General features: G+C 60.8%; 8 protein-coding genes across 8 annotated transcripts; all 8 read right to left on the bottom strand.

Annotated features, from left to right (window-relative positions):
- Positions 1–139: 139 nt before the first annotated feature.
- On the bottom strand, positions 140–1,129 carry LMXM_27_0420 (putative ribokinase; the record flags this gene model as incomplete). The annotated part of the gene is made up of 1 exon (XM_003876567.1): positions 140–1,129. One exon carries the CDS (start codon positions 1,127–1,129, stop codon positions 140–142), a length of 990 nt encoding a protein of 329 aa, XP_003876616.1.
- Positions 1,130–2,430: 1,301 nt separating this feature from the next.
- LMXM_27_0410 (putative heat shock protein DNAJ) lies at positions 2,431–3,567 on the bottom strand (the record flags this gene model as incomplete). The annotated part of the gene is made up of 1 exon (XM_003876566.1): positions 2,431–3,567. One exon carries the CDS (start codon positions 3,565–3,567, stop codon positions 2,431–2,433), a length of 1,137 nt encoding a protein of 378 aa, XP_003876615.1.
- A 1,214-nt stretch (positions 3,568–4,781) lies between these two features.
- On the bottom strand, positions 4,782–5,204 carry LMXM_27_0400 (conserved hypothetical protein; the record flags this gene model as incomplete). Its single annotated transcript, XM_003876565.1, has 1 exon — positions 4,782–5,204. One exon carries the CDS (start codon positions 5,202–5,204, stop codon positions 4,782–4,784), a length of 423 nt encoding a protein of 140 aa, XP_003876614.1.
- A 993-nt stretch (positions 5,205–6,197) lies between these two features.
- On the bottom strand, positions 6,198–8,390 carry LMXM_27_0390 (conserved hypothetical protein; the record flags this gene model as incomplete). The annotated part of the gene is made up of 1 exon (XM_003876564.1): positions 6,198–8,390. One exon carries the CDS (start codon positions 8,388–8,390, stop codon positions 6,198–6,200), a length of 2,193 nt encoding a protein of 730 aa, XP_003876613.1.
- Positions 8,391–9,951: 1,561 nt separating this feature from the next.
- On the bottom strand, positions 9,952–14,595 carry LMXM_27_0380 (putative nucleoporin; the record flags this gene model as incomplete). The annotated part of the gene is made up of 1 exon (XM_003876563.1): positions 9,952–14,595. One exon carries the CDS (start codon positions 14,593–14,595, stop codon positions 9,952–9,954), a length of 4,644 nt encoding a protein of 1,547 aa, XP_003876612.1.
- Positions 14,596–15,936: 1,341 nt separating this feature from the next.
- LMXM_27_0370 (conserved hypothetical protein) lies at positions 15,937–16,521 on the bottom strand (the record flags this gene model as incomplete). The annotated part of the gene is made up of 1 exon (XM_003876562.1): positions 15,937–16,521. One exon carries the CDS (start codon positions 16,519–16,521, stop codon positions 15,937–15,939), a length of 585 nt encoding a protein of 194 aa, XP_003876611.1.
- An 851-nt stretch (positions 16,522–17,372) lies between these two features.
- Positions 17,373–19,343, bottom strand: LMXM_27_0360 (putative ATPase; the record flags this gene model as incomplete). The annotated part of the gene is made up of 1 exon (XM_003876561.1): positions 17,373–19,343. One exon carries the CDS (start codon positions 19,341–19,343, stop codon positions 17,373–17,375), a length of 1,971 nt encoding a protein of 656 aa, XP_003876610.1.
- Positions 19,344–22,651: 3,308 nt separating this feature from the next.
- Positions 22,652–24,139, bottom strand: LMXM_27_0350 (conserved hypothetical protein; the record flags this gene model as incomplete). The annotated part of the gene is made up of 1 exon (XM_003876560.1): positions 22,652–24,139. One exon carries the CDS (start codon positions 24,137–24,139, stop codon positions 22,652–22,654), a length of 1,488 nt encoding a protein of 495 aa, XP_003876609.1.
- Positions 24,140–26,171: the final 2,032 nt, after the last annotated feature.

The raw sequence follows: 26,171 nt of genomic DNA, 5'->3' as shown, positions 1-26,171 counted from the left end.
CTCCGATGGCGTGCTCTGTTCGTTAGCGTTTAAACATATTGGTGCTCCAGCGCCCCCGGGACCACCATCGCCATCGGGACCACCCCATTGCCTTTCGCAGCGTCGGGGAGGAGGAGGCGAGCATGCCCTCTACTGACGACTACATGGCACCAGCTGGCAGCTCACTTGGGTACGGGTAGGACAGCTGTGTGCCCTTGCGCGTGACGCTGATGGCGGCGCACTCGTTGGCTCGCTTGCAGGCCTCCAGAAGGTTTCGGCCGCGACTCATAAAATACACCATGGAGCCGACGAAGCAGTCACCGGCGCCGGTCGTGTCCACCGCCTTGACGCGCTTGCCCGTGACATGCACCGGCGCGGCACCATTTTCAGAAAGAACAAAGCCGGCCGCACCGAGCGTGATGACGACATCACGAACGCCGAGCTGCTGCAGCGCCTTGATGGCGCGAAAGGCGGACTCGGTGTCCGTCACCTTCACGCCAGTGATGAGCGTAGCCTCTACTTCGTTTGGACAGAAGAGCGACACGTAGGGGAGAAACGGCTTGATCTGCTCCACCTCAGCCGGCTTCGGGGCCGGAGCGCTGTTGAACACCGTGTACACGCCACGGCTGTGCGCCTCTTTCAGTGTATCGAGCGTGGTGGAGAGGGGTATTTCGTTCTGGCAAATGAGATACTTGAGCCCCGCGTGCATGATCCTCTCGTAGTTGCTCGTCTGCGCGCGAAGCAGCTCAGGTGTGAAGTGGTTTGTGGCGTTGGGACAAATGACAATTTCGTTGTTGGACGACTTGGTATCGACCAGGATCATCGCCAGCCCAGTCGAGCTCTTGCCGGTGCGAAGCATGTGCGCCGTGTTAACACCGTTCCTCTCCAGCTCCTTGATGTAGTCACTGCCGTCGCCATCTGTCCCGACCATGCTCACCATGGCGACCTTGGCCCCCAGGCGGCCAGCCGCCACAGCTTGGTTGGCGCCTTTACCGCCAAATCCCTTGTGAAACGACTCCGAGTGCATCGTCTCGCCCACCTGCGGCATGTGGTCCACGTAGCCAACATAGTCCAGAAAGCAGGAGCCAACCACCAAAATGTCTGGGGCATACTCGCCCGCATGAGATTGAACCTTCTGCACACGGTGCATAGCGGGTGTGTTCGACTGAGGTGCACAGAACAAACGGGAAAGAGGGTACAAATATGTGAGTCTGTGAGCGGTGATGGGGAGAGGCTGACTGCGTAATGGCGAACGACTCTTCACGCGCGCGCCGGCGCGTTGGCGTGGGAGCAGCGATAGGTGAGAACAAGAAAGTGGGCGTGAGAGCTAGAAGCAGTGTATGTGCTTGAAAGATTGGTGGCCAACGCCAGAGCGGGTGCGGCCGGCTCGTGCAGCCTGCATCGGCGCTGCAACAGCATCAAGCGCAGAGCAGCTCCATGCGATAACTGACACACACACATACTCATGCGAGAGCCCGCTGCAACAGGGAGAGACGGGCACTAGTGTTCGAAAGGGGAAAGACGCGATAAAGCAAACGCCCGCACGCACATGTGCTGAAAGCCTGCCACCGCACCTCTGCACGACGCGCATGGGTGCCATAAAATATCTCCGTGATACGGATTGCCTTCCTTATTGGCGGAGAAAACACACACACGTCAGAGCGCGTCTGCGATGCTTTCAAATGACGCTTGCCTCGCGTTCTCGCTGGTGAGTCGTCAACAACGAAACAGAGAAAACACGAGTGCGGCCAACCATCGCTATCGCCACCTTTCCCGCCTCCGCTTCTGCCTGCTATGCACTTCGCCCTCTCTCATGTCACGCACGCGCTCCTTGGCGCCATCTGCACACGATCGCCAGCTTTCGTGGCCTCCGCCTCATCGGGTGCCTCCTCCCCGGACGCGCGCCGTGGATAGGACGCACACAAACAGCGGTGCGTACATCGAAGACGGTCGCCCCGCCAGTTCCTACGCGGCGGCAAACCTTCGCGGCGTGGCCAAGATGCGTGGACGGGCGGGTACAACGAACGCGTAGGGGAGGGGGGCGGTGGAGCACCGACGGAGGGAACAAAAGGAACGCTCGGGCAACTTCCCCGGGACGTATCCGCAACAATCCCGCAACATGACGGCTCGCCGCATGTGCACAGGCACCAGAGACTGCTGGCACGGGTACAGGAGTCCACAGGCCTACAGATATCCATCTGCCCGTGCACACACACACACACACCCGTGCGCGTACAAACTCGCAATCATCACAGTCACGAAGTCACGCGAACCCCAGAGGACGTCAGGCACGCCGCGTCGCTCGCAGAAGGCTCCCTGCATCAGGGCACAGACGGTCAGGTTTCAGAAGGGCACACTGTACTCAATCACGCATCACACAGGCACACGCGATTCTAACGTCGACAGGATTTCGACCCATGGCGTGCCCACTTCAACAGTGCGCGGCGGCGGTCAGAAGGGGCGGGCCGCGCGGCCGAGGAGGATTAACACCAGAACAGACGCAAAGAACAGTGGGTGCCGAGCAAGGAAACCAATAAAGCAGAGCAGAAGGGTGCCCAGCACCACTGTCCACGCGGCAAGGATGAGAAAGGCCACCAGCGGACTGCGGCCGTGGGAGCGGACACCGAGCATATTCTGCGTGAAGTCGTCGTCGGGTCGCTGAAACCGGGAGGAGACGTTGCCGAATCGGTAGCGGCCGTCCTTGCCGGCGTGCCGTCCACGGTAAAACTCGTCGGCGGTTTGATTAACACTCGCGTTTGGGTCGATACTGCTCATGCGGCGCACCGTGAAGCGCTTGCCACGAGAGTCGGTGTACGTCGTCTCCTCCATGCGGTTCCCGTGCTCGTCTACAAAGACGTTTGCCGTGCTACTCTCCACGCTGAAGAAGGGTCGGAACGTCTGATCCGAGTCCGGAAAACTCCGGCCAACATGGCCGCCCAGCCCGTTTCCTTTAATGCCTCCGATTCGCATCTCTTCCTCCAGGTTGCGGAAAATTTGGTCGACACGCATGCCGCCGAAGAGCTCACGGAAGAGCTGATCGGCCTCCTCCTTGGACATCTGATGGTACTGGTAGTTGCCACGATCCATGCCGCCAGGAAAGCCGGAAGAGTACCCGCTAGCACCACGGCTGCTGCTGCCGCTGTTGTACGACCCACCGCCCATACCCCTCGACATCGCTCGCTGTGCGTCGTACTCGCGGCGCTTCTCCCTGTTGCCAACGACGCTGTACGCGGCCGAGATCGACTTGAACTTCTCCTCCGCACCCCGCTGATGGTTGCGGTCTGGGTGGTACTCGAGAGCCAACTTCTTGTACGCAGCCTTGATTTCATCCTGCGTGGCGTCCGGACTCACCCCCAGCACCGCATACAAATCCTGCTGCCCGGCGCTGTCGCTCTGCCAGCGGCGGTCAGTCTCCACAAACGCGCCGGAGGACGAGAGTCTCGTGGACGGGAGCTGCCAGCGGCGAAAAAATGGCGCTGTTGCGGATGGTGCGGTACGTGTGTTCCTCATGAAGCGCATCGAAGACCCAGCAACGGCACGGATGGCGGCGCGATCGGTCCACATCGAGCGACACAGTAGTCGTCGCATGATGGCGGCGTGCCGTGTGGCTCGGATGGTCGGCTGCCTCTTGGCCTTCAAGCAAATCACTCCTACGTATACAAGAGTGGGGGAAGGGGTGTTGTTGGAGCCGCGAAGGTCTCGCTCGGGTCTGCGAGAGATTGTGGCTGATGGACTGAAGGTGAGGCTACCAAAGGGGGCATGCGCACACGCGCACGAAAGACAGTGTCGCTCGTGGACAACAACAGTGTACCGCACAAACAGAGCACGGGGTGGGGGTGTGCCGCACAGCTGCTGCGGGACGCACAGCCGCAACAAAGATCGCAAGAAGGCATTCAGAGCGTCGCCGTCGCATCAGCATAGCAACGGCAACCGAAACCAGCAAGTAAACAAAGAAAAGGCATGGATGCAGGGGGAGATGCGGTGCGTCAGCCATGTAGGTGCAGCGGAGACGCTCACGTCGAGGTGGAGGGCAGCGCGGCGCGATGCGGCGCGCAGCCACGGACAAGTGATCAGGCATGCGCGCAGCTGTGTGTGAGCCTTGACGTGCGCCACCTCGTCAAGGCACTGAGGGCAAGAGAAATTGCCGCCTTCTGCGCCGCCCCTTGAAACAAAACAAAGAGGCGTCGCAGTCATGCACGATTTGGAGTGTGCTAATGTCAGGCGGGGAGGGCGAGGGTCGAAGTAACGTGGTGGGGTCAACCACTGGAGGCGACAGCGACACCGCCCCATCTGCTCTACTGGCACGCGAACATTTTCAGCGCCCGTTACAAGTAGGGAGAGAGTTCCCTCCGCCGCATCGGCAGAGGCGGGCACGGATGGTCACTGAGTCTGCGTGGCTGAGCTATTCCGTGTCTGCGTGTGCGCACGGGGTCCATTTCTCTATACGCTGCTATCTGGCTCTATCGAACTCGCCGAAGGGAAAAGGCGCCTCGCTCCTCTCGGTGCGTCGCACACGCGGCGAGTGAAGTGGACAGTGAGAGGAAGGGAAGGGGCGAACAGGACACATGCGCCGCCACGATAGTGTTCCAATGTGCAACAAAGTACGGGGGCCTACAAACAAAAAAGAAGAAGCAGCAGCGCCGTCTCCAGCCTGAAGTGCAGTCAACGAAGCGATCGGGCACACGACACCCCATGCTCAGACAGACGCAGCCCGCAATGTGAGGGATGAAGGACTCTCTTCGACTACAGTGGAGGGCTGTGGTGACGGACGAGAGGAGGAGGGGGAGAGGGGGGCTCCAACGTTACATGCTCTTGCTGGCTGAGGCTAGGAGCTGCTGGCAGTGCGCCTCCGTCTCGACGGCGCGCTTCTGAAGCCGATCCATGGAGTCTCTGCGGTTTGCCGCTGCGCGTATGGACGTCTCCTCGACTAGCAGGGCGAAGTTGCGCTGCTTCTCCTCGATCATCTTAATAGAGCTCTTCGCCTTCAGCTGCCACATATCGACGCCCTGTTGAAACTGCTCCACCATGCGGATGAGTTTGTCGAACTCGGACTGAATATCCCGCTGGTCCTCTGTCAGTGCGTCGCGGACACCAGCCAACAGCAACGCCAGCTCTCGCTCCACCCCCACATTGAGGCGTTCTGTGCTGGCGCTCAGCTTCTCCCCTTGCTGTCGCTCCACCTCACTCCAGGCGGCCTCAAACTGCGCTGTGGTCGTGCTGTTCATGAACTCGTCCTTCACTTGCTACCTCAAGCAGCTCAATGCACTGCTCCCGGGGAAACAGGCGAATAGGATGGGGGTGGGGGGTTGCGGTGGCACGAAGGTGCAAGTTGCCTGACCGAATCGTGCGTAAACGCTCTATCTATTTTTGGTGCACGGTTTGTGTGCCTGTGAGGCGGTTGGGTTGGCGGGACGACAGCAGCGGTCAGCACGGCGTACACTCAGCGGGCGTGTCCGGCGTTCAGCGGAGAGACATACGGGAGAGTGGAGAGGAAACAAGTGCAGCAAAGAATACATCAACGAGAGAGACACCCAAGAGGTGACACATCGTTGGCGGCAGGCGCGGGGTACACGGCTGGCATGCTTGAGGCCGCACGGCCACGACAACAAGGTGTGCACGTCTGAATGATAGAGTCACTGGTCCGCGTACCCAGCGGGGAGCGTGGGCTGAGCATCACACCGACGCACACACACACACACACGCACGCACGCACGGAGACAAATCGCTCGTACAGCACAGAGACGCCCATTGTGAGGAAAAGAGGCGATCCGAGGAGTGGCGGTCGCAGCGTTAGAGAATTTCCTTTCTCTCTGCGTGTGCGCGTTTTCTCGTGATACGTGCGATGGCGCTATCGCGGGGTGGTGGCACTGCACCGAGCAACAAAAGTACAGGAAAGCAAGAGAGACACACAGAGAGCAGAGGGAAGAGAACATAATTTCTTTTTTTTTGAACGAAAAACCACGTCGATGTATACATGCATCATCGACACACAGCAAGAGGAGGGAGAGTCGGGGGAGGGGGAAGGGGGGGGGCAGAAGCAGAGACGGATTAGACAAAGCCGCGGCACCGAGCCCGAAAGATCCGATCGCGGGGACGAAAACGTGTCTCGCCAGTATGAGCAGCGCCACACAGCACGTGTGCTATCGAAACGGCCCGGCCTCTCGTTGACGAGCCGCACCCTGTTCGCATGCATAGCCAAACACTCGCAGGATTCTCCCTCACACGGCGCTTCCCTTTTCAGTTCCGTAGTCTGCTGCTTCTCGGCGGTTCAGCGGTAGCTGAGTTGTCCGAGAGAAGTGGAAGGCGTGGCGCGACGACGACACCTGGGACACGAACAGCTGCTCACGTTCGTGTGCGGTTGTGCTACCCGCCGCGAACGCCGGCAACCCGCTGGCTTCGCCGTCGGGCCCGTCGATCCGTTGCTCGGCGTGTTCTCGGGGTATCCTAAAGCGGCGCTCCGAGCGTGCAGACTTCGACGGCGCAAATGAGTCTCTGGATATCATCAGCTCGTCCGCGGAAGCGACGCTGGCTGCGTGCGTGATGGCTACCTCCCGCACGCGGAGACTAAGCTGCCACAGGAAGTCGTTGAGGGCAGCGTCCTGGCAGCTTGCCGGAGACTCGCGGCCTGTCGGGCCGTCGATGTGCCGCAGCGTCCATTGTGAGTACACTGCAGCAAAACTGGCGACCGACAGCTGCACCTTCTCTGCCCGCTTGTGCGCAAAGCCCGTGGCAGCTGCGGCCTTGCCGAGCAATGTGGCGCTTGTGTCAGCGTCGTTGCTGTGCGTCGACGCTGAAGCGTGATTAACCCCGCCTGGCTCGTGCTCTCCTGGCGGCGTCCTGGAGAGGGAGGAGGCGCTCCAGTCGGAGCCGACGGCGATGGAGCCGACACCGTCCACCGTCGTCGAGTGTTGTAGCACAAACTCGACCAACGCCTCTACGCTGCCGTCCCCCAGGGCATACACGAGCAAGACCGGCACCGCGAGGCTTTCGAGGAGGCCGGTCACCACCACTAGAAGCCGGTTCTTGAAAAAGGTCGTCGTGATGTGCTCGTAGAACGCATCTGCCGAATGGAACCACTCCGCCGTGTCGTAGTGGATGCTGTCAACGAGCCGCTCCAGGTCGGTGATGTACGCGTACTCGCGCTCCCGAGGATCCACCTCTGGCACACACGCATACAGCATCACAGCGAGCGTGAGCCACCACACGAGAGTGAGCCCGCCAATGGAGGCGCCGATGAGAAGAGCCGGATTCAGAAAGGATAGGATGGCAGTCACAAGCACGCACGTGCTGCAGACCCGCCGCACAAATCGAGAAACGCTGTTCGACACCCGCAGCCGGTCCACCATGCGCTCGGCCACCTCCGAACCGGCACGCAGGCGACAGGCGTGCAGGTGCTCCACCTCGTTGTAGAGCCGAAAGCGCCATTGCGCCTCCGTGGTCCACATGCGCTGGGAGAGGGCCCAGTAGTTGACCTTGACCTGGGCTGCGTTCTTCACGAGCACCTTGAGCGTCACGTACAAGCAAAAGAAGAGAAACCCCGCCCCGTACAGCACGGCGTAGGTGACCATGGTGGAGCGGACAGCCCATACGCACCTGTGCCGGGATTCGACTGTACGGAAGGCATCAAACATGGAGTCGATCAGGGTCCGGATCACGCTTGGGCTGACGTACTGGAGTGCGGTACCGCGCAACGCATCAGCCTCATGCAGCGCAATCAAGTAGTTCTCCAACTGCATAAGGCCCTGGACAGCACGTAGGGGATCCAGCGGCTCACCAGGGGCACCAAATTTGACGCTGCCGCTGCGGCCAACCGCCGCGCAAATGGTCTCTAGAAACTCGCCCCATCCTGCGGTGCTGAGCGCGATTGCGTCGCCACCGCACAAGCCTATGAACTCGTGCCCGGCTCGCCCATCCAGGCCGCGCTGCAGGTGATAGCGCCAGCGGTGCAGCGGAGTAAGGAAGCCGGTGTCGACGCCAGCCTCCCGGGCAACCTCCTCGACCTCGTACTGCAGGTAGTACGTCTCCACAAAGCGCACCAGCTCGTACGCGCAGGAGCCGACAGTGGAGCTGAGAAAAATGAATCCCCATAGGTGGCCCCAGAACGTGCTACGGAAGATGTACGGGGCGTGTAGCCCGCTCACCAGTGGGTGCACGGCACACTCCGATTCCACGCAGCTCAGAGCTACCGCCCAGTCGAACCGCATCGTGAAGATGACCGCCACAATAAAGAGAACGAAGGTGTTGAGAAAATCCACGGCCGAGGCAACGGTGGCGCCCCAAAAGCCCTTGTGGTACCAGTACGTGTACAGCGTCTGTGTAAACAGGCGCATGTCTTCGATCCTGCCGCTCCCGGCAAAGCGAAGGGTGAAGCGCGGGACGCGCAGCACTGAGGCCCGCAGCTGCCACGCCATAATGACCCGAGGAAAGAAAGAGTCGTTCGGCAAAGAGGGAGATGGACGTATGAGCCCACGTGTGTGAAAGAACACGCTGAGAAGGGCGAGACGATAGCGAGGAGCGGCTGTTGCACGCCAATCACATGTCACGCACGCGTCAAGAGAGCTCACCAGCCACCACACACGTACAACAACGGAACAAAGCCGCCCACGGCCAGCGGGCGTCCAGGATGCTGGCGCACGCGCACGCAACCGCGAGGAAAAAGAAGAGAAGCAGAGAAGGCAAAACAAAAAGCAGCAGTCTAATTCTGTAGCGAGTGAACTACCAAGAAGAGTTTCTCGCTGGTCGTAGCAAACGGCCGTTTCGCAAGCAACGGGAAGCCGCACGAGTGCAGCGTGGGCAGCGTTGAAAGGATGGAGAGAAAAGGGGAGAGGGAGGCGAGGGAGGATGAACGCGTCATCCGCGCGGAGAAGGATCAAGGCGAGGCAGCCATGCGTGGAGAGGCCCTCTGCCCCGTCTCACACGTCAGCGGTGGAAGGAACGCACCATACAGAAGCACAGCTACAACCGAAGAACAACAGGGATGGAGCAGCAGTGCCCTCGCACCATAGAAGGCGTCCTTGACAACAGCAACAGGGCTGCGTGCGCCGACCTGTGAAAAGCCGTACGCACTTGATGCCCACTTGATTTATCGCAGCTCTTCAGCGTGCAGCTGGAGTGTGCAAGTCGTCCTCAACAGCGACAGGGCCAAGCCTCACATGTCTCCAGGGCACACGCAAGCGTGTGATTTTGCCACCATCGACTGCCATCCATTTCGTGTGCAAAGATCCTATCGCGGAGTGTGGTCTGGGGAACTCCCGTGTGCCCTTCTGAACTAGATGCGTGGGGCGGCAGTCCTTCGCGATGTCAAACACACGCACGCGCACGCGCGCAATCACGCCGCTGGGTCGCCATGCCTGCATGCTGTCTTTCTGTGTTTCTCTTTTAGTGTATTCACACGAGACGAGTCAAACAGCTATGTATGCGTGCGCGTGTGCCGGCGTGCCGCTGCACCTCCGCCTGAAGCCACAAGTGCACCCATACAAGCACAGAGACCAGTACAGGCGCACACGCGCACGTGCGACACAGGTGCTGCTCTCCCTCTCTGGCAAAACAAGATGAACCACTACACAACACAGACAAGGACAGATGCGGCTGGCAAAGGCACGACGCGTCATTTGGCATCACAAGACCGAGACACTGCATGCAGCACTCCCATCACTGTGGCAGTGGAGTCAAGTGGCGAAAGCCAACGCACGACGCGCACACACACACACGCACCCCCTTCATTACCCTACACACGTAAGAAATAGCGAGTGGCGCGCACGACTGGCCAGAGACCACGCTCAATCAGGGCGCGGCGCTGGAGCGGTGCGGTAGGAACACAGAAGAAAAAATGGAAGAGACGCGCACGCTGCTCAAAGCCGTCCCATGGAAACGCGAACACACAAACGTCCACAGGTACACAATGGCACGAGCCCGTGTGCGTGTGCCACGCTCTGTCTCAGTCGCGTCATGCCCTTGACAGCTGCATTACCCTTACCACGCCTCTATCGCCAGCTTTGCCAGTGCCCTCTCGAGGGCGGCGTGCGTCTTTACGCTCGGCATGTTCTCTGTAGCACTCCTTTCCTCCTCTGGAGGGGCGACAACCGGCTCCAACCAGCCCTCGTTCACACGCATCAGGCTTACTAATCTAACGTAATCCGCCTGGGGCTCGCCAACCTGCTTCTGAGCGCTGGCACGCATGGCGTTGCGCTTGCAAAACGCGCGCACGGCGTCGAGACGGTTGGCGGGCGACTCGATCATGTGCAGAGGAAGGAGGCCCCAGAACCACGTCTCGTCGTTGCACTCGAGTTCTGCCGTCATGCCGAGAAGCACCGACAGCTCCGCATCTCTGTAGGCTTGCTCCCTCGGTACTTGGACAGCGCGGAGCGCAGTCACAATCACGAAGGCAGTGAGGTAGTCGGCGCCCGAGTAGCTCGACGCGTGGGGGTGCAGGCAGGCAGCTGGGGGAGCCGATCCGTTGGCGAATCCCTCCAAGAGCAGCAGCGCAGCATCTTGGAAGGTGTTGCCGCGCCGCACAACATCTTTCCCACGGTGCGTCCGCAGCGCTGCGGTGTCAACGCGTTCGGCGTACGGAGGTAGAGGATTGAGCTTGCGCGACGACGGTGCGCGCAGCCGCTCGAGGAAGGCATGAATAATGTCCTCGGCGGGCGTATCCGGGACACAGCCGTAGAAGGTGAAGATGCCCAGCAGCTGCTTCCACGTGGCCGCCGTCGGGGTCGCACGTACCTCGGCCGAGTCTTCCTGCAGACCCGTGTACTCCTCATCACGGATGAAGGGTTCCACCTTACCGGAGAGGAGGCTCACGACACGCTGACGCACCTCCTCACCGTCCTTGAACCCGCTCTTCGCCATCTCGATGTACCCGCCAAACTGGTTCCCCTCCCCGCACACGCGCACCACCCGCGCCAGCTCCGCGTTCGCGACCGACTGAGCGGAGGCACGGGCCTCGCGAAGCCTGTGGCACAGCATAGCCTGCACCAGTTCCTCCGCAGGGGACAACTTCACCGCACGCGTAGCGGAGCTGTCGAGGAAGGCAGCGAGCTCCGTTTTCAGCCAACCAGCCAAGTTGCGATGGCGCAGCTGCGTAAGGTACCGCGCCTCCTCCATCGCGTTCGGGACCGCGGCGTCCGCCTCAGGCAGGGCGTAGAGGGCGGAGAGAAGGGAGATGACGGTGCAGGTCTGCCGCGTGGAGAGCAGCTCTACGCGAGAGAGAGATGCCTTGCCCGCTGCCGAGATCACGCTTTCGATGACACTGGACGCCACCTTCAGCTTCTCCGCCGAGAGCGTGTTGTGGCTCTTGTTGCGGTGGAGATGAATCGACGCCAGCGGACACGCCGCGTCCTCTGTCACGTCGGTGTGCTGCAGAAACAGGCGAAGCAGCGCCACAGCGCACTGGGTGAGCGCTTTGTGGGCCGGTTTGTGCCAGTGAAACGGAGTGGCCGCAACGGCGCAGGCGCCCATCACCTCTGGTACCGCGCCAGCCGCCTCCGCCCCGTCGCGTAACTCGGCGTGCGACGGGAATGCAACGCTGCCGGCGGTGCTCCAGCTGGCTCGCACGCTCCTCGCTAGCATGCCGCGAATAGTCCGCTCCGAGGGCTGCAACCGCGGTGGATGGTTGACGTACGTGCGCTGGATGACCGACTCCTGCGCGCGTACGTAGTACACGCGCGGCTCAGCCGTGCGGCGTGATGTGCCCAACTTCACGGAGAACGGCTCGCACTTGCTCTTCACGCTCATGTCCGGCAGGACGTACGGCAGATCGAAGTCAGCAGCCGAAGCCAGTGCCATGCGCCGCTCCACCACTGGCTTTCGCGTCGCCGGTGGCGGCGGCACCGTGTACGTGCGAACTTCAGCATTGGCAATCGCCAGTGCGCCTCCACTACCAGTGGCCGCCTGTGGCTGCTCGACGCTGCGCACGTCGGACGTGTCTTCCTCCTCGCTGCCGTCACTCGAGCGGTCGAGGTCGTGCGAGTGCTCATCCTCGTCGTGGATGATGGAGAGCGGGGCGGTGTCGCTTGAATCCTGCCCAAGAACCCCACGGGACGCGCCAGCCGCGGCGCTGTTGTCGTTCAGGCGGTAGACGCAACACCCCTGCCGGTGACCCACGAAGCGGGCGCGCGATTCCGCGCAGTAGCGGGCGATGTCCTCCATGGCCTCGCCAGTGGGGTCGCGCACCCGCACCTCGGCTCGCACGTTCAACCCGCTCGACAAGGGCGGGGCGTCGCCGTCAGGGTACAATGCAACGTGCCCGTCACTGCCGAGGTGCACCACCGAGGCTACGTCGACGCGCACCAGGTTCACCGGCTCCAGAAAGCGTACCTCACACGAGCCGTCGAGACGACTAATACTGAAGCGTGAGACGCGGCGGAGCTCCTCGGGGGTGTAGGTGGCCAGCTGAGCGAGGCTGGGCTCCAGGGTATACTCGGGGTCGGTGCACCGTGGAACGGCGGCGTTGACGTTCGGCGCATCCACGGTCGTAGGCGACGGCCGCCGTGGCAAGTCGTGCGTCACCCGCTTCTGCGCCCCGGCGGGCTCTCCTGCCGCGGCGCTGCCGAGCTGCACCGCAGGGACCAGCATCTCCTTCAGCGCCACTGGCGACAAAGCGCTCGAGGCGAGGGACGCTGGCACTTGCTTCATCAACGTGTTCTCGTCAGGCACCCGCATCTGCGTCACCATCCAGGTGTGCATCGCCCGACGGGCTGGAGGAACAACGGGCTTCAAGTCATCGTCAGTCGTCTTCGCCGTCTTCTTGACCGCCTGAGGCCGCTCGTATGAGTCGAAGAGCAGCACGTTGCCATACGGCGTTGCGTTGTAGTCAGGAAGGGACATGAACGCCAAGTCAGTGGGACGGCCCACGTTCACGCCAGCACCAGTGGCCGGCGCATTGGCAAGTGCTGCTGCAGCGGGCGCATGCCCAAAGCCGCCAGCGGCCGGCGGCTGAGCGCCGAAGCCGGTGGCAGGGGCAGGCTGACCGAAACCAGTGGCGGGGGCAGCCTGGCCAAAACCAGTGGCGGGGGCAGCCTGGCCGAAACCAGTGGCGGGGGCAGCCTGGCCGAAACCAGTGGCGGGGGCTGCTTGACCGAAGCCGCCAGGTTTCGGCTGCTGGGCACCAAAGCCGCTCGCTGCCTGACCAAATCCGCCACCAGAGGCCTGCCCAAACCCACCTGCCGCGCCTTTCGGGGCCCCAAATCCACCTGCGGCGGGCTGCGCCTGTTGCTGTGAGCCGCGAAAGCCGCCCCCGACATCGAAGCCGGTGGTGCCGCGGCCTGCGCCAAACCCGCCCGCGGCGGGCTGCGACTGCTGGCCAAAGGCGCCGCCCGGCGCCGCTTGGCCGAACCCGCCAGCAGCTGGCTGCTGAGCTCCAAAGCCACCGGTGGCCTGTCCGAAGCCGCCTGCGGCACCGGGCTGAGCTCCGAACCCGCCGGCCGAACCCTGCGGCTGTTGTTGCTGGGCCCCGCCAAATCCACCACCAGTAATGGTTTGGGAAGCACCGCTGCCAAAGCCGCCCTGAGCAGGTTGCCCAAAGCCCCCGGCCGTCGTCTGCGGTGCTCCGAAGCCGGATGCCTGCGGCTGCACTTGTCCAAACCCACCGGCGGCTGGCGGCTGCGCACCGAACCCACCCTGCGCAGCCTGTCCGAAGCCGGTGGCCCCGCGGCCGGCGCCGAAGCCACCGACGGTGGCCTGCGGCCCGCCAAAGCCGGTAGTGCCGCGTCCAGCACCGAACCCGCCAGCAGCAGTCTGTTGTGCAGTGCCGAAGCCCCCTGGTGCCGCGGACTGGCCGAAGCCACCGGTAGCCGTCTGTTGACCAAAGCCACCGGGTGCCGGCTGCTGTGAGCCGAAGCTGCCCTGAGGAGCAGTGCCAAAGCCACCCGTCCCCTGTCCGCCGCCGAACTGAGCACCAGCAGTGGCCTGGGTACCAAATCCACCCTGCGCTTGCTGTGGTCGCCCAAAGGCATTCACGGCAGGCTGAGAAGCACCAAACCCTCCGCCCTGCGCTGCTGGCTGATTAAAGCCGCCAGCCGCACCGAAGCCAGCGCCGCCTCGCCCCGCACCGAAGCCACCAGCTGCCGCCTGTCCGAATCCGCCTTGCTGCTGCTGCGACTGCTGCCCGAATCCACCTGCCTGTTGCGGCTGCTGCCCAAAGCCCCCCATAGTAGTGGCGGGCTGCAGGCCGAATCCGCCGATCTGCTGCTGAGGCTGTTGACCAAAGCCACTCATCTGCTGCGGCGGTTGCTGGCCAAAGATCCCAGCCTGTGGCCCTGCCGCCGCTTGGCCAAAGCCGCCTTGCTGCTGCTGCGACTGCTGGCCAAATCCACCCGTCTGCTGCCCGAATCCACTACCCTGCGGTTGCTGCCCGAAGCCGGTGACTGGCTGCTGCTGCGCCTGACCAAAACCGCCCGCTGCTTGAGACATACCCGCCTGGCCAAATCCGCTTTGTGGTTGAGCCGGTTGGCCAAATCCACTCGTCTGCTGGCCGAAGCCGCCGACCTGCTGCGGCGGCTGTTGTCCAAAGCCTCCTGCCTGCGGCTGCTGGCCGAATGCCGCCTGCGGTGGTTGGGCCTGCTGGCCAAAGCCACCAGGTTTGCTCTGGTTGAAACCGCCACCAAACGCGTTCATTAGCGACTCGCGCACACACGCACGCACCGCTGCGATTCGACTGTCGACTGCTCTTTATGCAGTTCAAGTCCTGAGAGAGAGAGGTTGCCGGTACGTACATGTCCACGTGCATGTGTTGGAAGAGCAAGCGTGAGAAAGTCCCCCCGACAAGGAAGATGGCAGAGAGGCCGTCATGTCCCATAATCAACAGCGCGTAGACGACACACCCACAGGCGCCACAGCCACACGATGCGAGAGAGTTCGAGACGGTGAAGAAGATGGATTTGTGGAGAGAAATAAAAGCACGGCGAGCAGCGGTGTGAACTGCCAACCACGAGACCGTTGTATATCGAGGAAGTCCCCGATCCCTTCTCAAGTACAACGAGTGCAGGTGAGCCGAAGATTAGAAGCAGAGTCGCGCTGCCAAGATCTCAAGAGCCCCACGCCAACAGCAAGACACGTCGCGCATTCATCACCACGCGTCCAGGCTGCCGTTCGTATCCCTTGAAAACCATTTTGCTGTTTCAGGCTGTCCATTCTCTGACAAGATGCACTGAGCTTAGCTGAACTCCACGCTACCTCCGGCCCTGTCACAGGCACATCGCACGGTGCCAAGCAGCCCTACACACACGCCCTGCAGCAATGCGCCGACTCCGTCATCCGAGCACGGCCCCTGCCCCACACTCCGCAGGTCGCCCCACACCCGCCCCCATCACGCCGGCAGCCGCCTAGTGTGCATCCCCGTAGGGGTGGCGCACAGGCCCCCACACCACACACACACACACCAGCAAGGGCAGTCAGGCCCGGGTGCAATGCGTTCCAGGCACGCCGACACTCTGCCTACCACATGGACGGCACAAGCGTGTTCGCTGTCGCGGGTCACCCCCGACGCCAGCGCCACCCCCAGGACCCCAGCGCCGACACACCAGTGCCCATGCATCGCGCTCACCTCCCCACGTCGTAGGCACTCGAGCCTTGTCACCATGAGAAGTGGGGTTCCGGCACTGGCAGGCGGGGGGATGGGAGGGGGAGGGGCTGCCTGTACGTCCCCGCATACGGTGTGGGGTGTACTGGGCGCCGGGGTACTACGCAGAGTGAGGCAGCCGGCATCACGGGTTCAAACACACGGGCAATCAAAAAGAAGTGGTGCTCATCAACCCCGACTGCTGTGCAGCGACACACCCGCACTCGAGATATTGCTTTGCTATGAGATGGGATTGTGGAGATAGACGGTAAGACGCGAGTCGCTTCATCGTTTGAGCATGTGTCAAGCGGAAACAGGAGGGAGTGCAACGCAGGAGCAGCAGCAACGGCAGAAAGCCGCCTCGTCACGTCCGCACTCCCTCACTTACCCTCGAGCCATCAAGCGAACAACGACGCCATGCTGGGCTGCGGTGCCTGCCCAGTTTTTGCTCTGACGTAATCGTCCCTGTGCTCCATCTCACTGCAGTACGTCTGTCGATCAGCGCCATATGAGATGAGGGCGACGCTGTTCCCTTCAAACTCAGTGAGCTTGCGCTCATTCAAGTCGAACACAAGAATGCTTTTGCCTTCAAAGGGGCGGAAGAGGCTCGCCATGGTCGGTTCCCCTGTGTTGATGCCACGCGCTGCGCAGTAGTCGTCCCAGTGCAGCATCTCCGCACTAAACATTTGACTGGACGAGCCGGCCTGCGTCACTGACACACCCGTCACCTGCGTAACGTATGTATCACTGCCTAGCGCGAAGGTGCGCACGAGTGGCTCCGCGTAAGAGGAGGCAAACAGTTGCTGCATTGGTGGTTTGCCGTCGTTAATGCCGCGCTCTTGCCGGTAGTCGTCCCAGTGAATCATCTCACTGCATAGGAGCTGTCGTGGCTCGCCGCGGTTGGCCGCCTTGTTCGTGATAGGAAGAGATATGTAGTAGTCATCCCCCGTAAAGAAACACCGCCCCGTCACCTCCACGTTCATCTTGAAAGGCGTGCACACCCTCAAGCCGATGAGCCAACGTAAAGAGCGACAAGACGCCGAAGAGAATTCGTGTGATGACGAGCGAGAGAGAGGTAGAGAAGGGGGGCGCGTCTGTTGCACAAGCCAGCCAGTGAAGTGGGCGTGCATGTATGTATATGTGTATGCGTCGCGTCAGCATCCGCGAGATATGTCGCATTAGGAAAGAACGATAGGGCAGCGGAGCCCCCCACACGTGAAACATGGGAGATACAAGTACAGCACAGTGTAAAGGAGGAACGGGCGAGGGAGCCCAAGCAGGAGGGGTGACGAGGTGGACTCAGTGGAGGGAGGGGAGGGTGTTCGAGGGGCCCCGCCTGCCCATGCAACGGCATTTACGAAAAGACCAGCGCACCACTGAGGTGCACCGTGACCACTCGGGAGGCACAGGAACGCATGCCAAGCCACAGCACGAAAAACCTACTCGTCCTCACACGAGCCAGCTTGAGGTGCTGCGGCGCACCCGCGCCCTGCCCTCGTGCCTTAGATGGTGCATGCAGTGCGGCACTGTGCTTGGTTGAAAGAGACTCCGGCTATCGATTACTTACGCGATGTCGTATATGTCGCTGCCCCGAAATGCGGCACGGCAAACGAGGAAAAAGAAAAAGGTGGCCAAAGGGAACCGGCGGGGTGCAGCGGTTCTTGTACGCCCTCGCGTCTGTGGTGTGTGGGCAACGGGGGGTGAGGCAAGTGAGCGAAGAGAAAGGTGCAATGGCCGGCATCCCTAGGCAAAGAACGGAGGAGAGAGGAGGAAGGGGGGTAGGGTGTATACAGAGCTGATGCCACACTACCCTTTTCTCCACCGTCTCCCTCGTTCACGCAGATGCGTGCTCACGTTGAAACTCGTCGAGAGCGGCTGAGTCGTAGTGAGTGCGCTGAAAGCCGCTCGCCTTCTGCAACAGGTACGCTGTCACGCTGGCCCTCTCATGCAGCACCTGTGGTACACCAGCAGACTCCTTGAACAACGCTAAAAGAGCCTCGGAGCAGAAGACCTTCAGGTCCGCGCCGCTGAAACCTTCCGTCTGTTCCGCGATGATGCGGGTGTCAGCGGCGGTTTTGCACAGCAGCAGTTGGAGAATGGACTCGCGATCTGCCATGGTGGGTAGAGGAACGTGCACCATGTAATCAAACCGGCCAGGTCGCATCAACGCTGGATCGAGGAGGTGCGGCACGTTGGTGGCGCCAACAAAACAAACCCCGTGGATGTCTGCGAAGCCGTCCATCTCAGTGAGAAGAGTCGACAGGAGGCGCACGTGCTCGGTGTCGTGTCCACCGCCGACTCGGCGGCCGCCAAGCACCTCTACCTCATCAAAGAATACAATGCACGGAGCCTGGCGGCGGGCGCGAGTGAAGACGTCTCGCAGGTAGCGCTCGCTCTCCCCCACGTACGCGCTCACCACGGTCGCAGAGTCCAGGTAGATGAGCGAGAAGTTCCCTTCTGAGCAGAGCGCCTTAATGAGCGTCGTCTTGGCGCACCCTGGGGGGCCATAGAGGAGGATGCCGCGCGGTGGGGTGATGTGGAAGCGCTGCATCAGCTCCGGCTGCTGTTGCGGCCACACAAGTGCGCGATACAGCCTGTCCTTTACCTCCGCCAGCCCGCCAATCTCCGACCACCGCACTGCCTTGAAAGGGAGAGCGGAGGCGATGTCGGGCCGCCGGGCGGCCTCCAGCGTCTCCGCGCATGTCCGTCCCACGAGACCCTGTGCAGCGCTCAGCCAGTCCACGGCGCTGCCGCCTCGCACGCTGGCCAGCAAGTCTGCGCGCTGCGACGCACCAGGGAAGGAAAGCACAAGGTGAAAGGCGACGAGGTCGTCCAGTACATCGGGCGCACAGAGACCGTAGTCGTGGCTGACGCACAGCACCAAAACGGACCGGGCGACACCGCTGCCTCCGCCGCGAAGAACCGCAGCGTCCCGCTGAAGCTTGCGCAAATGAAGCTTGGCCAACTCCGGCTCAGCAGCCGAAAAGACGTGCTCGGTGCCAGTGACCACCAGCACCACGGTGCCACCCCACCCCTCTTGAAAAGCTGCTGACGGTGAGAAGCAACTCGACCATCCCAGCACCGTGTGTGTGGCAGCAACGCTTTCCAGGGCATACCTCACCGTGCTGGAAACGCCACACCCTCGAGGGCCGCGCACCATGACACCGACAAACGCACCGGCGGACTTGTCGGCGCACGCCAGCAGCTGCAGGAGCTGGTCTGTCTCATCTTCGAGGCCAATGGGTCGTGCTGCCCCTCTCCCACCAAGGCTGCCGCTGCCGGCTCGCTGAGAATCATTCACGCGCACACGGCAGTCGCCGCTGACAAGCGCTATGCCGCGGTAACCCTTCTGTAGCGTCACCTGACGCACCGTGTAGACACCGTCTTGAGTGCGGAACTGAGCCCCGACGACAACGTAGCGTCCCATAAGGGAAGCCGCGATATGAGCAGCGGTCGCGCGGGTGGCCCGTCGCGGCCCGTCCACCGTCACCTCCTTTGCCGTATAGTGGAGTACAGGACACCGAATCACCATAGCCTCTCTCGAACGGTCCCCTGCAGCACAGGGGCGATATTCGATGCCGCTCAGGCAGGGCGCGTGCACGACGTGATGAATCTCTGCGACGGCGAAGTCCTGACTCGCGAAACGCCGCGCCTCTAGCAAGCTCACGCGGACAGAAGTCTCCAGTTCGTACGTAAGTGTGGCGGTGAAGACGGGCACAAGGCGGCACAGATAGCACTCATCGCGTACCTCGACGAATGCGCAGGGAGAGTGGGCGCAAGTCCAGTTTCCCGGCACGCGGATCATGGCAATCGACAATCTACTTCAGTTCCGCATGCGCGCTGGTTCGGTGTACATGCACGTGCGTGTATGTGTGAATGCGTGCGTGAAGCGGTGAGAGAGAAGTCGGTGCCGCACAGGGACAGGGAGCGCTGCGCGGTGGAGGGGCAGAGAGGCGAGGGCAGATAAAAAAAAGCTGTGAGGGGGGTATGCACTCAGAGCACATGCCAAGTCCCGATGACTGTCAGCAACCAAGGAATCAGGCGTGATGGTGGGCGAGTGAGGTACAATCCAGCTGTGTCTGCCAAGCAAGATGGACACACAAGAGAGCGCTCACCAGAGCGAAGGGAAGACAGAGTGAGGGAGGAGACAACACCATCCCTGAAGTCTGACGCATGTTTTTGATGCACCTCCTCTGTCAGCCTCGGTAAGTCACGCATGCGTGTGAAGTCCGCTGCTTTTTTTTTGCACGAGTGGTAGCAGCGGTGGTCGTAACGCGCCGCTCACATCGTAAGGGAGGGAACACGGACACATGAGCAGATGAATCAAGACCCGCCATCTGCTCCCACCCGCCGTGGAAAGGCAGGCAGAGACACAAGAAGGGAAGGGGCGTGCCGTCTGAATGACATAGGCGACACGGGAGTCTGCGGCTTGCTTCGAGAATCTTGTGTGTGCCCCCTCCTCATCTGCGCTCCAGCCTGTGACATGCATTCGCGCGCTTTCTTCGACGGTGCTCACCGACGCCTGCCCAGTTCCCCATCGCTGCCCTTTTCTACTACCTTCTGCCCTAAACACTTTAGAAGGGAGGCAAACACACATACACGAGTGGCGCGAGAGGGAGAAGTAGACGGCGGCGACCGATAACGTGAGAGAGCACGCTGGAGGAGATGACTGCATAGCGGAAGTGCCAGGCAATGAGTCCACTGCGGGTCGAGCTCACAACAACCACGAAGAAAAAAGAGCGCAAACACGCACGCTCACGCACGCACTTGCCAAGAATGAAAAGAAATAATAATAAGACGGGGAGATATATAGAGAAACGGGAGGAAAGAAAGTGTAGTTCTATTGAATGTGGGTGTGTTCGCCCATCGCCGCCCCCCTCCCGCCCCCACCCTCTCCCTCCCCCAGTCGCCGCCATCACCGCACAGTGAGAGGGACATGAAAGGGATAGGAGCGGGGAGAGAACAAAACACAAAGGCACTCTGAGGAAAAAAAAAAGAAAAACAATATAAAGCGGGAGGAAGCAATCACGTGGGAGAAACTAGTCGAGCAGCCGCACATGTGAAGTTCAAATTGGGAGCACAGAGAGATGGAGAGAGAGACCGCTACAGGTGACGGGGGGAACGTGCAGTGTGCCGGAGCCCGAGATCGAGGCAAAACGGAAGCTGTACAGAACAAGGAGTGCGAAGAAATGCAGATACGAGAAAGAAATATAAAAGCAACAAGTGGGGTGTGCTGGTGGGGAGGCGCGCAGCTGCTGCGTCTCGCGCTCTCTTCTGCTTTTTTTTGGTGAGCGCCCAAGCAGCGCAAAATGAAAAGACAATACGAGAACATGTGCGAAGGCGCACCTCCGACCCCCTCTCCCTCATCTGCCCGCGCTGGTTACAACATGCACGCACATGCTCAAAGGCACAGGTCACCCCACAGGAAAGGGCGTGCAGAAGAAGAAGGGGTAGGTAAACACCAAAAGAAAAAACTACAAACACTCGCCCATACAAAACAAAAACGCCGACCTACAACAACACTATCTTGTCTTTGGCCGCGTACATGTCTCCGCCTTCACCGATGGAAGAGGGGAGGGGACGGAGAGCCAGGAGGGCGGGAAGAGGGGAGGGCGACAACGCTTTCACCGAGCGCGTTCAGATGCGAGGAAGATCACGGAAAGAAAAAAGGAAGCGGTGGCGAAGCGTCCATCTATAAAACGTGGTGAAACAACAAGAAGGCGGCAGAAGGCGTGACAAACAAAACCAAACGGCCGCCCTGAACAGCACTCGATGCCTCTTTCGCTCCTACTTGCGTTGCTGGGGTGAGGGTGCGAGTCTGGTGAGGTCGGCCGTGGAGAGTGCCAGGAGGAGTGTCATCCGCTAGACTTGGCAGCGGGAGGCCGGGAAAGATGTCGTGAAACAGTCCCCGCGCTCCTCGGCATTTAACCCTTCTCCCTCTCGTACATGTATAGCGCATGTGTGCGTGCTTGTGTGTTAGTGCGGTCGGAGGAGGGGGTGAAAAGGTATCTATGAGCGCACACAAGAAAATCTTCGAGCTCCCCCCCCTCCCCTTTCACAGACAAAAAAGGGGGAGAACAAGCAAACAAATGACCTCATCACGCGTCGACGTGCGTTCAACAAAGCCGAGTTGAGAAGAGACGCCAGACAGACGGAAAGAAACAGACGGGGACCGACAAACTTCTATGATACACGAATGGGAGGCGGCTGCAGTGGAAGCAAGAGAGAGCGAGAGAGAGAACCCGGCATAATTTTGAGATGCGAGTTTTCTACCGTGCCTCACCCCTGCAAGATACGTGGAAGGACGAAGAAAACAGTAAAAAAAAGGAAATGAGCACGCCACATGTGACGGGTGAAAGCGGTGGCACACTTCCGCTGCGTTGACGTGCCTTTGTACCGTCCTCCTGTGTGCGCGTGAGTGAGGAGTGAGGGTGTAGAAGAGGGAGATGAAAGAAATGTAGCTGGCACCACGGCTACACTACCGTAGGTGTTTTTTCTGGGACACAGCCATAAGGCCAATTTTTCCTCACTGCATCCACACACGCCACACTCTTGACGCCAAGACCCACCCACTTACAGCACCCAGGTCACGCCCCCTCCGCCCTCTCTCCTCTGCGTGTCTGCCCAGGAAGACGTCAGCTTGTCTCACGGATCGACGGTGCACTATACAGGAAAAAAAGCAAGCGTTACTGGCAAGCCACACCAAGCCATCCGCATGCGAGAAGACGCAAATCCAGTAATAGTACACAAGACATCGTCACGCGGAAAGCGCCAAGCTGCACCTCATCCGCAATGCAACACGACACTCACCCCCGGCAACTGCACGCCGACTCCGTCCTTCACCCTTGTCATGCCACCTCTGCCACCACAAATGGCCGGCCATACGGAAAAAGAGGGTGGCAGCAGACGAGCGTCCTTCCAGAGGGAAGAAGAAACGTGTGGCGCGTTCCGCAGCACAGGGAGAAAGCAAGAAAGACGCTCAGGCGCACATTCGCGCGCCTCTGTAAGTGCGCGGGTGTCATTGGTGTGCGTGGGTCTCACGGTGTGAACGGAACCCCCCCTTTGAAGGAGGTGCAGATGGCACCCAATCAAGCCAACTATCGCGCATGTGCATCAGTGGGTCCATTCGGCGGGGTTCAGGCACTTGGACAGCGGGGCATGAGACATGCCAAAGAGGCACGGCTGAATCAAAGCCCCATTCGCGTCGAACCGTGCATCCCCCTCGAGCACGTCCTGCACCGCGTTGCGGGCCGTCTGCACACGGATGGCAAACCCCATCAGCTGAAGGCCGTTCATGCACATGGCCCGCTGCGCCCCCTCCAGTGTGCGCATCTCCACAAAGGCAAACAGCGTGCAGTAGCCAGCTCCAGCGCAGATGCGCACCTTGTTGACAGGGCCAGCTGTGGTAAGGAGCTCAAGCAGCATGCTCTGCGGCAGGAGGCCAGGCAAGTGAGAGACGTAGATGGTGCGGCGCTTCATCTCGTCCTGACGTGGCTGCTGTGGAGACACGTGCTGGTGTACCACCTGCTGCCGCGTCGCGGTTGCAGGGGCATACGGCATCGTCGAGAACACCGACGGAGAGGGTACAGATGACGACAGCAAACTGGTGGCAGTGGTTGCGAGGTGTGCACTTGTCTTGGTGTAGCGACGGAGGTGACCGAGGAGAGCATGACTTGTTTCCGGGTCCGTCACCTTCGTGGCGATATCCGCCACCTGAGCCCAGAAAGAAGCCCTAGATATGTGGCAGTTAGGGAGCATCGCGCATGTGTGCGCCAGCGCGCAAATGCCCTCAAGCTGCCCCAGCCTGTGCCCAGACTTTTGCAGCAGTCGTCCTGCCAGGTAGTACGGGTCGCTGGTGATCATTTTCATCTGGAAGAGATTACCAACCACGGAGCCGCAGTTGATGGTCTGCGCAGCATTCAGCTCGCCTGCCTCCAGCAGTGACCCCAGTAGTGACTTGAGCAGCTCCTCGGTGAAGGAGGAAAAGCCGACCCACTGCGGGGAGAGGTCAGACAAGGCCGCCAAGATACGCTGCAGAACCACTGGAGAGGCGCGCGCCACCTCCATCGCCAGGTCCCTGGCCACGGTCACAGGGGACTTGCTGCGCCGAATCATGGCGCTGATACCCTGCGTGGCGCACTCACTGTACAGCACCGCCAGCAACGATTTGGGACTCTTGGAGCGAGCCTGCGACACCTCCTCCAGTGTCACCGCGTGCACCATCAGCGCCTGCGACTGTCCCAGAGGAATGAAGGCGTGCATTTTCTGCGCTGCCAGGTCCGCCATCTCGGGTGAGTCGAATCCGACAAATCCCGTCATAATCGCCCCCTCCCATGCTGTGAAAGCCTCGTCGGCGCCGTACGGGTAAAAGAGAGACTTGAGCTCCGCATCGGTGGTGGTGAGGCTCAGGTGGCCCACCGACAGCCAGTGCTTGCAGCGGGACTTGGTAGAAAAGGGATCATCACGGTAGTCGTCAAACAGGAACGAAGATATGTCGTTACCAGCCGTGGCCTCAGCGGTGGAGGCAGAGCTGCTGATGGTGGACACGGAGCGGCACAGGGAGATGTCCTCCCACGCCTTCGCCTGCTTGACGTTCATCATGAAGCTGGGTGTCTGTATGTGTATGCAGATAAAAAAAACGAGAAGAAAAGGTTCGACAAACAAGAAAAAAAGGGGGTTGGATAGATCAAGCAATGTAAACAAGGAGCGTGGGTGGAGGGGGCCGAATACTCGCGCGTGTCTGTCTGCCGGAGAGTCGTCGCTTACGTGAAGGTGAAAGGGTGGAAAAAAAAAATAAAAGGACAAGAACGAAAAAGACGTAGACGGGAGAGTCTATGAGGTGAAGGGTCTATACGACTGTCGAATGACGATGAAGGTGTGCTCTTGTGAGAGAGAAGGAAAGGAAGTCACGATCGCTTCGGCTTCTCCACGATGCGTCAACCGCCGTTGGCCCAAGAGAGAAAACAAGAATGAGGAGAAACGATCAAGCGCAAGAATGGCAGGTGATGCGAAAAGATGGCGCACCTACGGGCACGTGTGCGCTTTTTGTTTCTGGGTCTCGTATACTTCGTGGCTTCTCTTTATGGCCGCCCGTTGTATGCGTGTATGTGGGCGAAGGGAAGGGAGGGAGGAGGGCAGCGGAAGGGCGCACAGGGTAGATCTGCACACGTTTGCTATATGGGCCACGAGGGCAAGAAAACGACTCTTTTCTTTTGCCAACGTGGGACAAAGAGAGAGCAGGGCAGGGCAGGAGAAGAAAAGAGGGCAATCGGTCGTGTCACCAGCAGCATGCACATGGTCCGACACTTCAAAGTACGGAAAGGCGTGCGCGACTGTGCCGCTAAACACCCAGCCGCACGACGCAAAGGAGGTCTGAACAGAAGAGCCGCGCCCCAGCTTAGCTTCGCCTCCGCCTCCCGGTAAGGCGCTACTTTGGCGCTGGAGACGCTTAGGAAGCTCTGAAGTCAGACGGTAGGCTTCCTCCCAGCTGCTGGCCGTCTTTCAAGCGAGGAGCCGGCGATGGTTCGCCAAAGGTGCGACGTAGCGGCAAAAGAGTAGCAAGTCGGACTGCGACATCGGCCGTGCTGGATGCAGCGGAAAGGGAGCCTTTTCGGCATTGCCGCGTCGGTGAGCGTCCGTTCGCGGTGGGGCTCCCCCCCCCTCAGTTGGCGAGGCACATGGATCCAACGGCGTGTGTGTGTGTGTGTGTTTGTGTGTGTGATGGGCTTTCAACATTACCTCCGCGCCCGCGATGAAAGATCTTTTAGAGGTAAGGTGCGTGCCCTCGGAGGAGGGTGTGTGGAAGGGGACTTGGCGTCAAGAGTCGCACGAGGACGTTGGCGGCGCATTTTTCTCCCGTTGCTGCCACCTTGAGTGCTCACGCCTGGGCCCCCTCCTCCGCCGCCCCTTGTCTTGCTGTTTAGATGGTGGGTGGTGGGAGGGCCTCTGTGTCTCGTGATGACGGCGACGCGTTTGGTCCGTTGGTGCTGGCTAGCGCGTCCCCACGCTGCGGCCTCCGGCTCAGCGTAGAAGGCTTCGGCTATTCCGTCCACTACGGGCCTCGTCTTTCGGTTCGAGGGTCTCGGAGAACGAAACGCCATCCGTGCCGCGCTTGCGTCACAGAGAGGTCGAAGGCCGCCTTCAAGGCGTGCACGCTGTCCTCGTTGTCCGGGTGGCCGATGTCCCGGGCGCACGCGGTGTCGCATGCGGCCGATGGGTTGTTGGAGGCAGCCTGCATGGTGCATCCTCTCTCAGCTGGAAAACGCTTGACCTTCATCACCTGGTAAGCCATTATCTTCTGGTTCGCAAAGGTCTCGCCACTCTTGAGGAGAAGGTGCCGTGTGCGGCAGCCTCGCGTTCCCCGTTGTTGCCGCCGCCCACCCACAACGTCACCAGACAGCGGCAACGTCGGGGCCACGGGTCCCACAGCCCCGCTCAGCGCAGCATCAAAGGACTCCGGCAAGGGCGGTTCTGTGATGGGCATGCGGCTTGCTGGCCCTGTTGACGCGTGGCGATGCGGTCGATTCTCGACACGAGCCGCTGCGCCACGTGGTGAAGAGCATTGCCGTCGGCCTGGGACAGCCTCTTCCTGCTGAGGCTCTCGAAGGCTTCTGTGAATGGCTGGAAAGGCGTC

The sequence above is a fragment of the Leishmania mexicana genome, chromosome 27 (assembly GCF_000234665.1).
Source record: "Leishmania mexicana MHOM/GT/2001/U1103 complete genome, chromosome 27".
NCBI classification, from domain to species: Eukaryota; Euglenozoa; class Kinetoplastea; order Trypanosomatida; family Trypanosomatidae; genus Leishmania; species Leishmania mexicana.
This window is presented reverse-complemented; position numbering and strand designations above follow the sequence as displayed.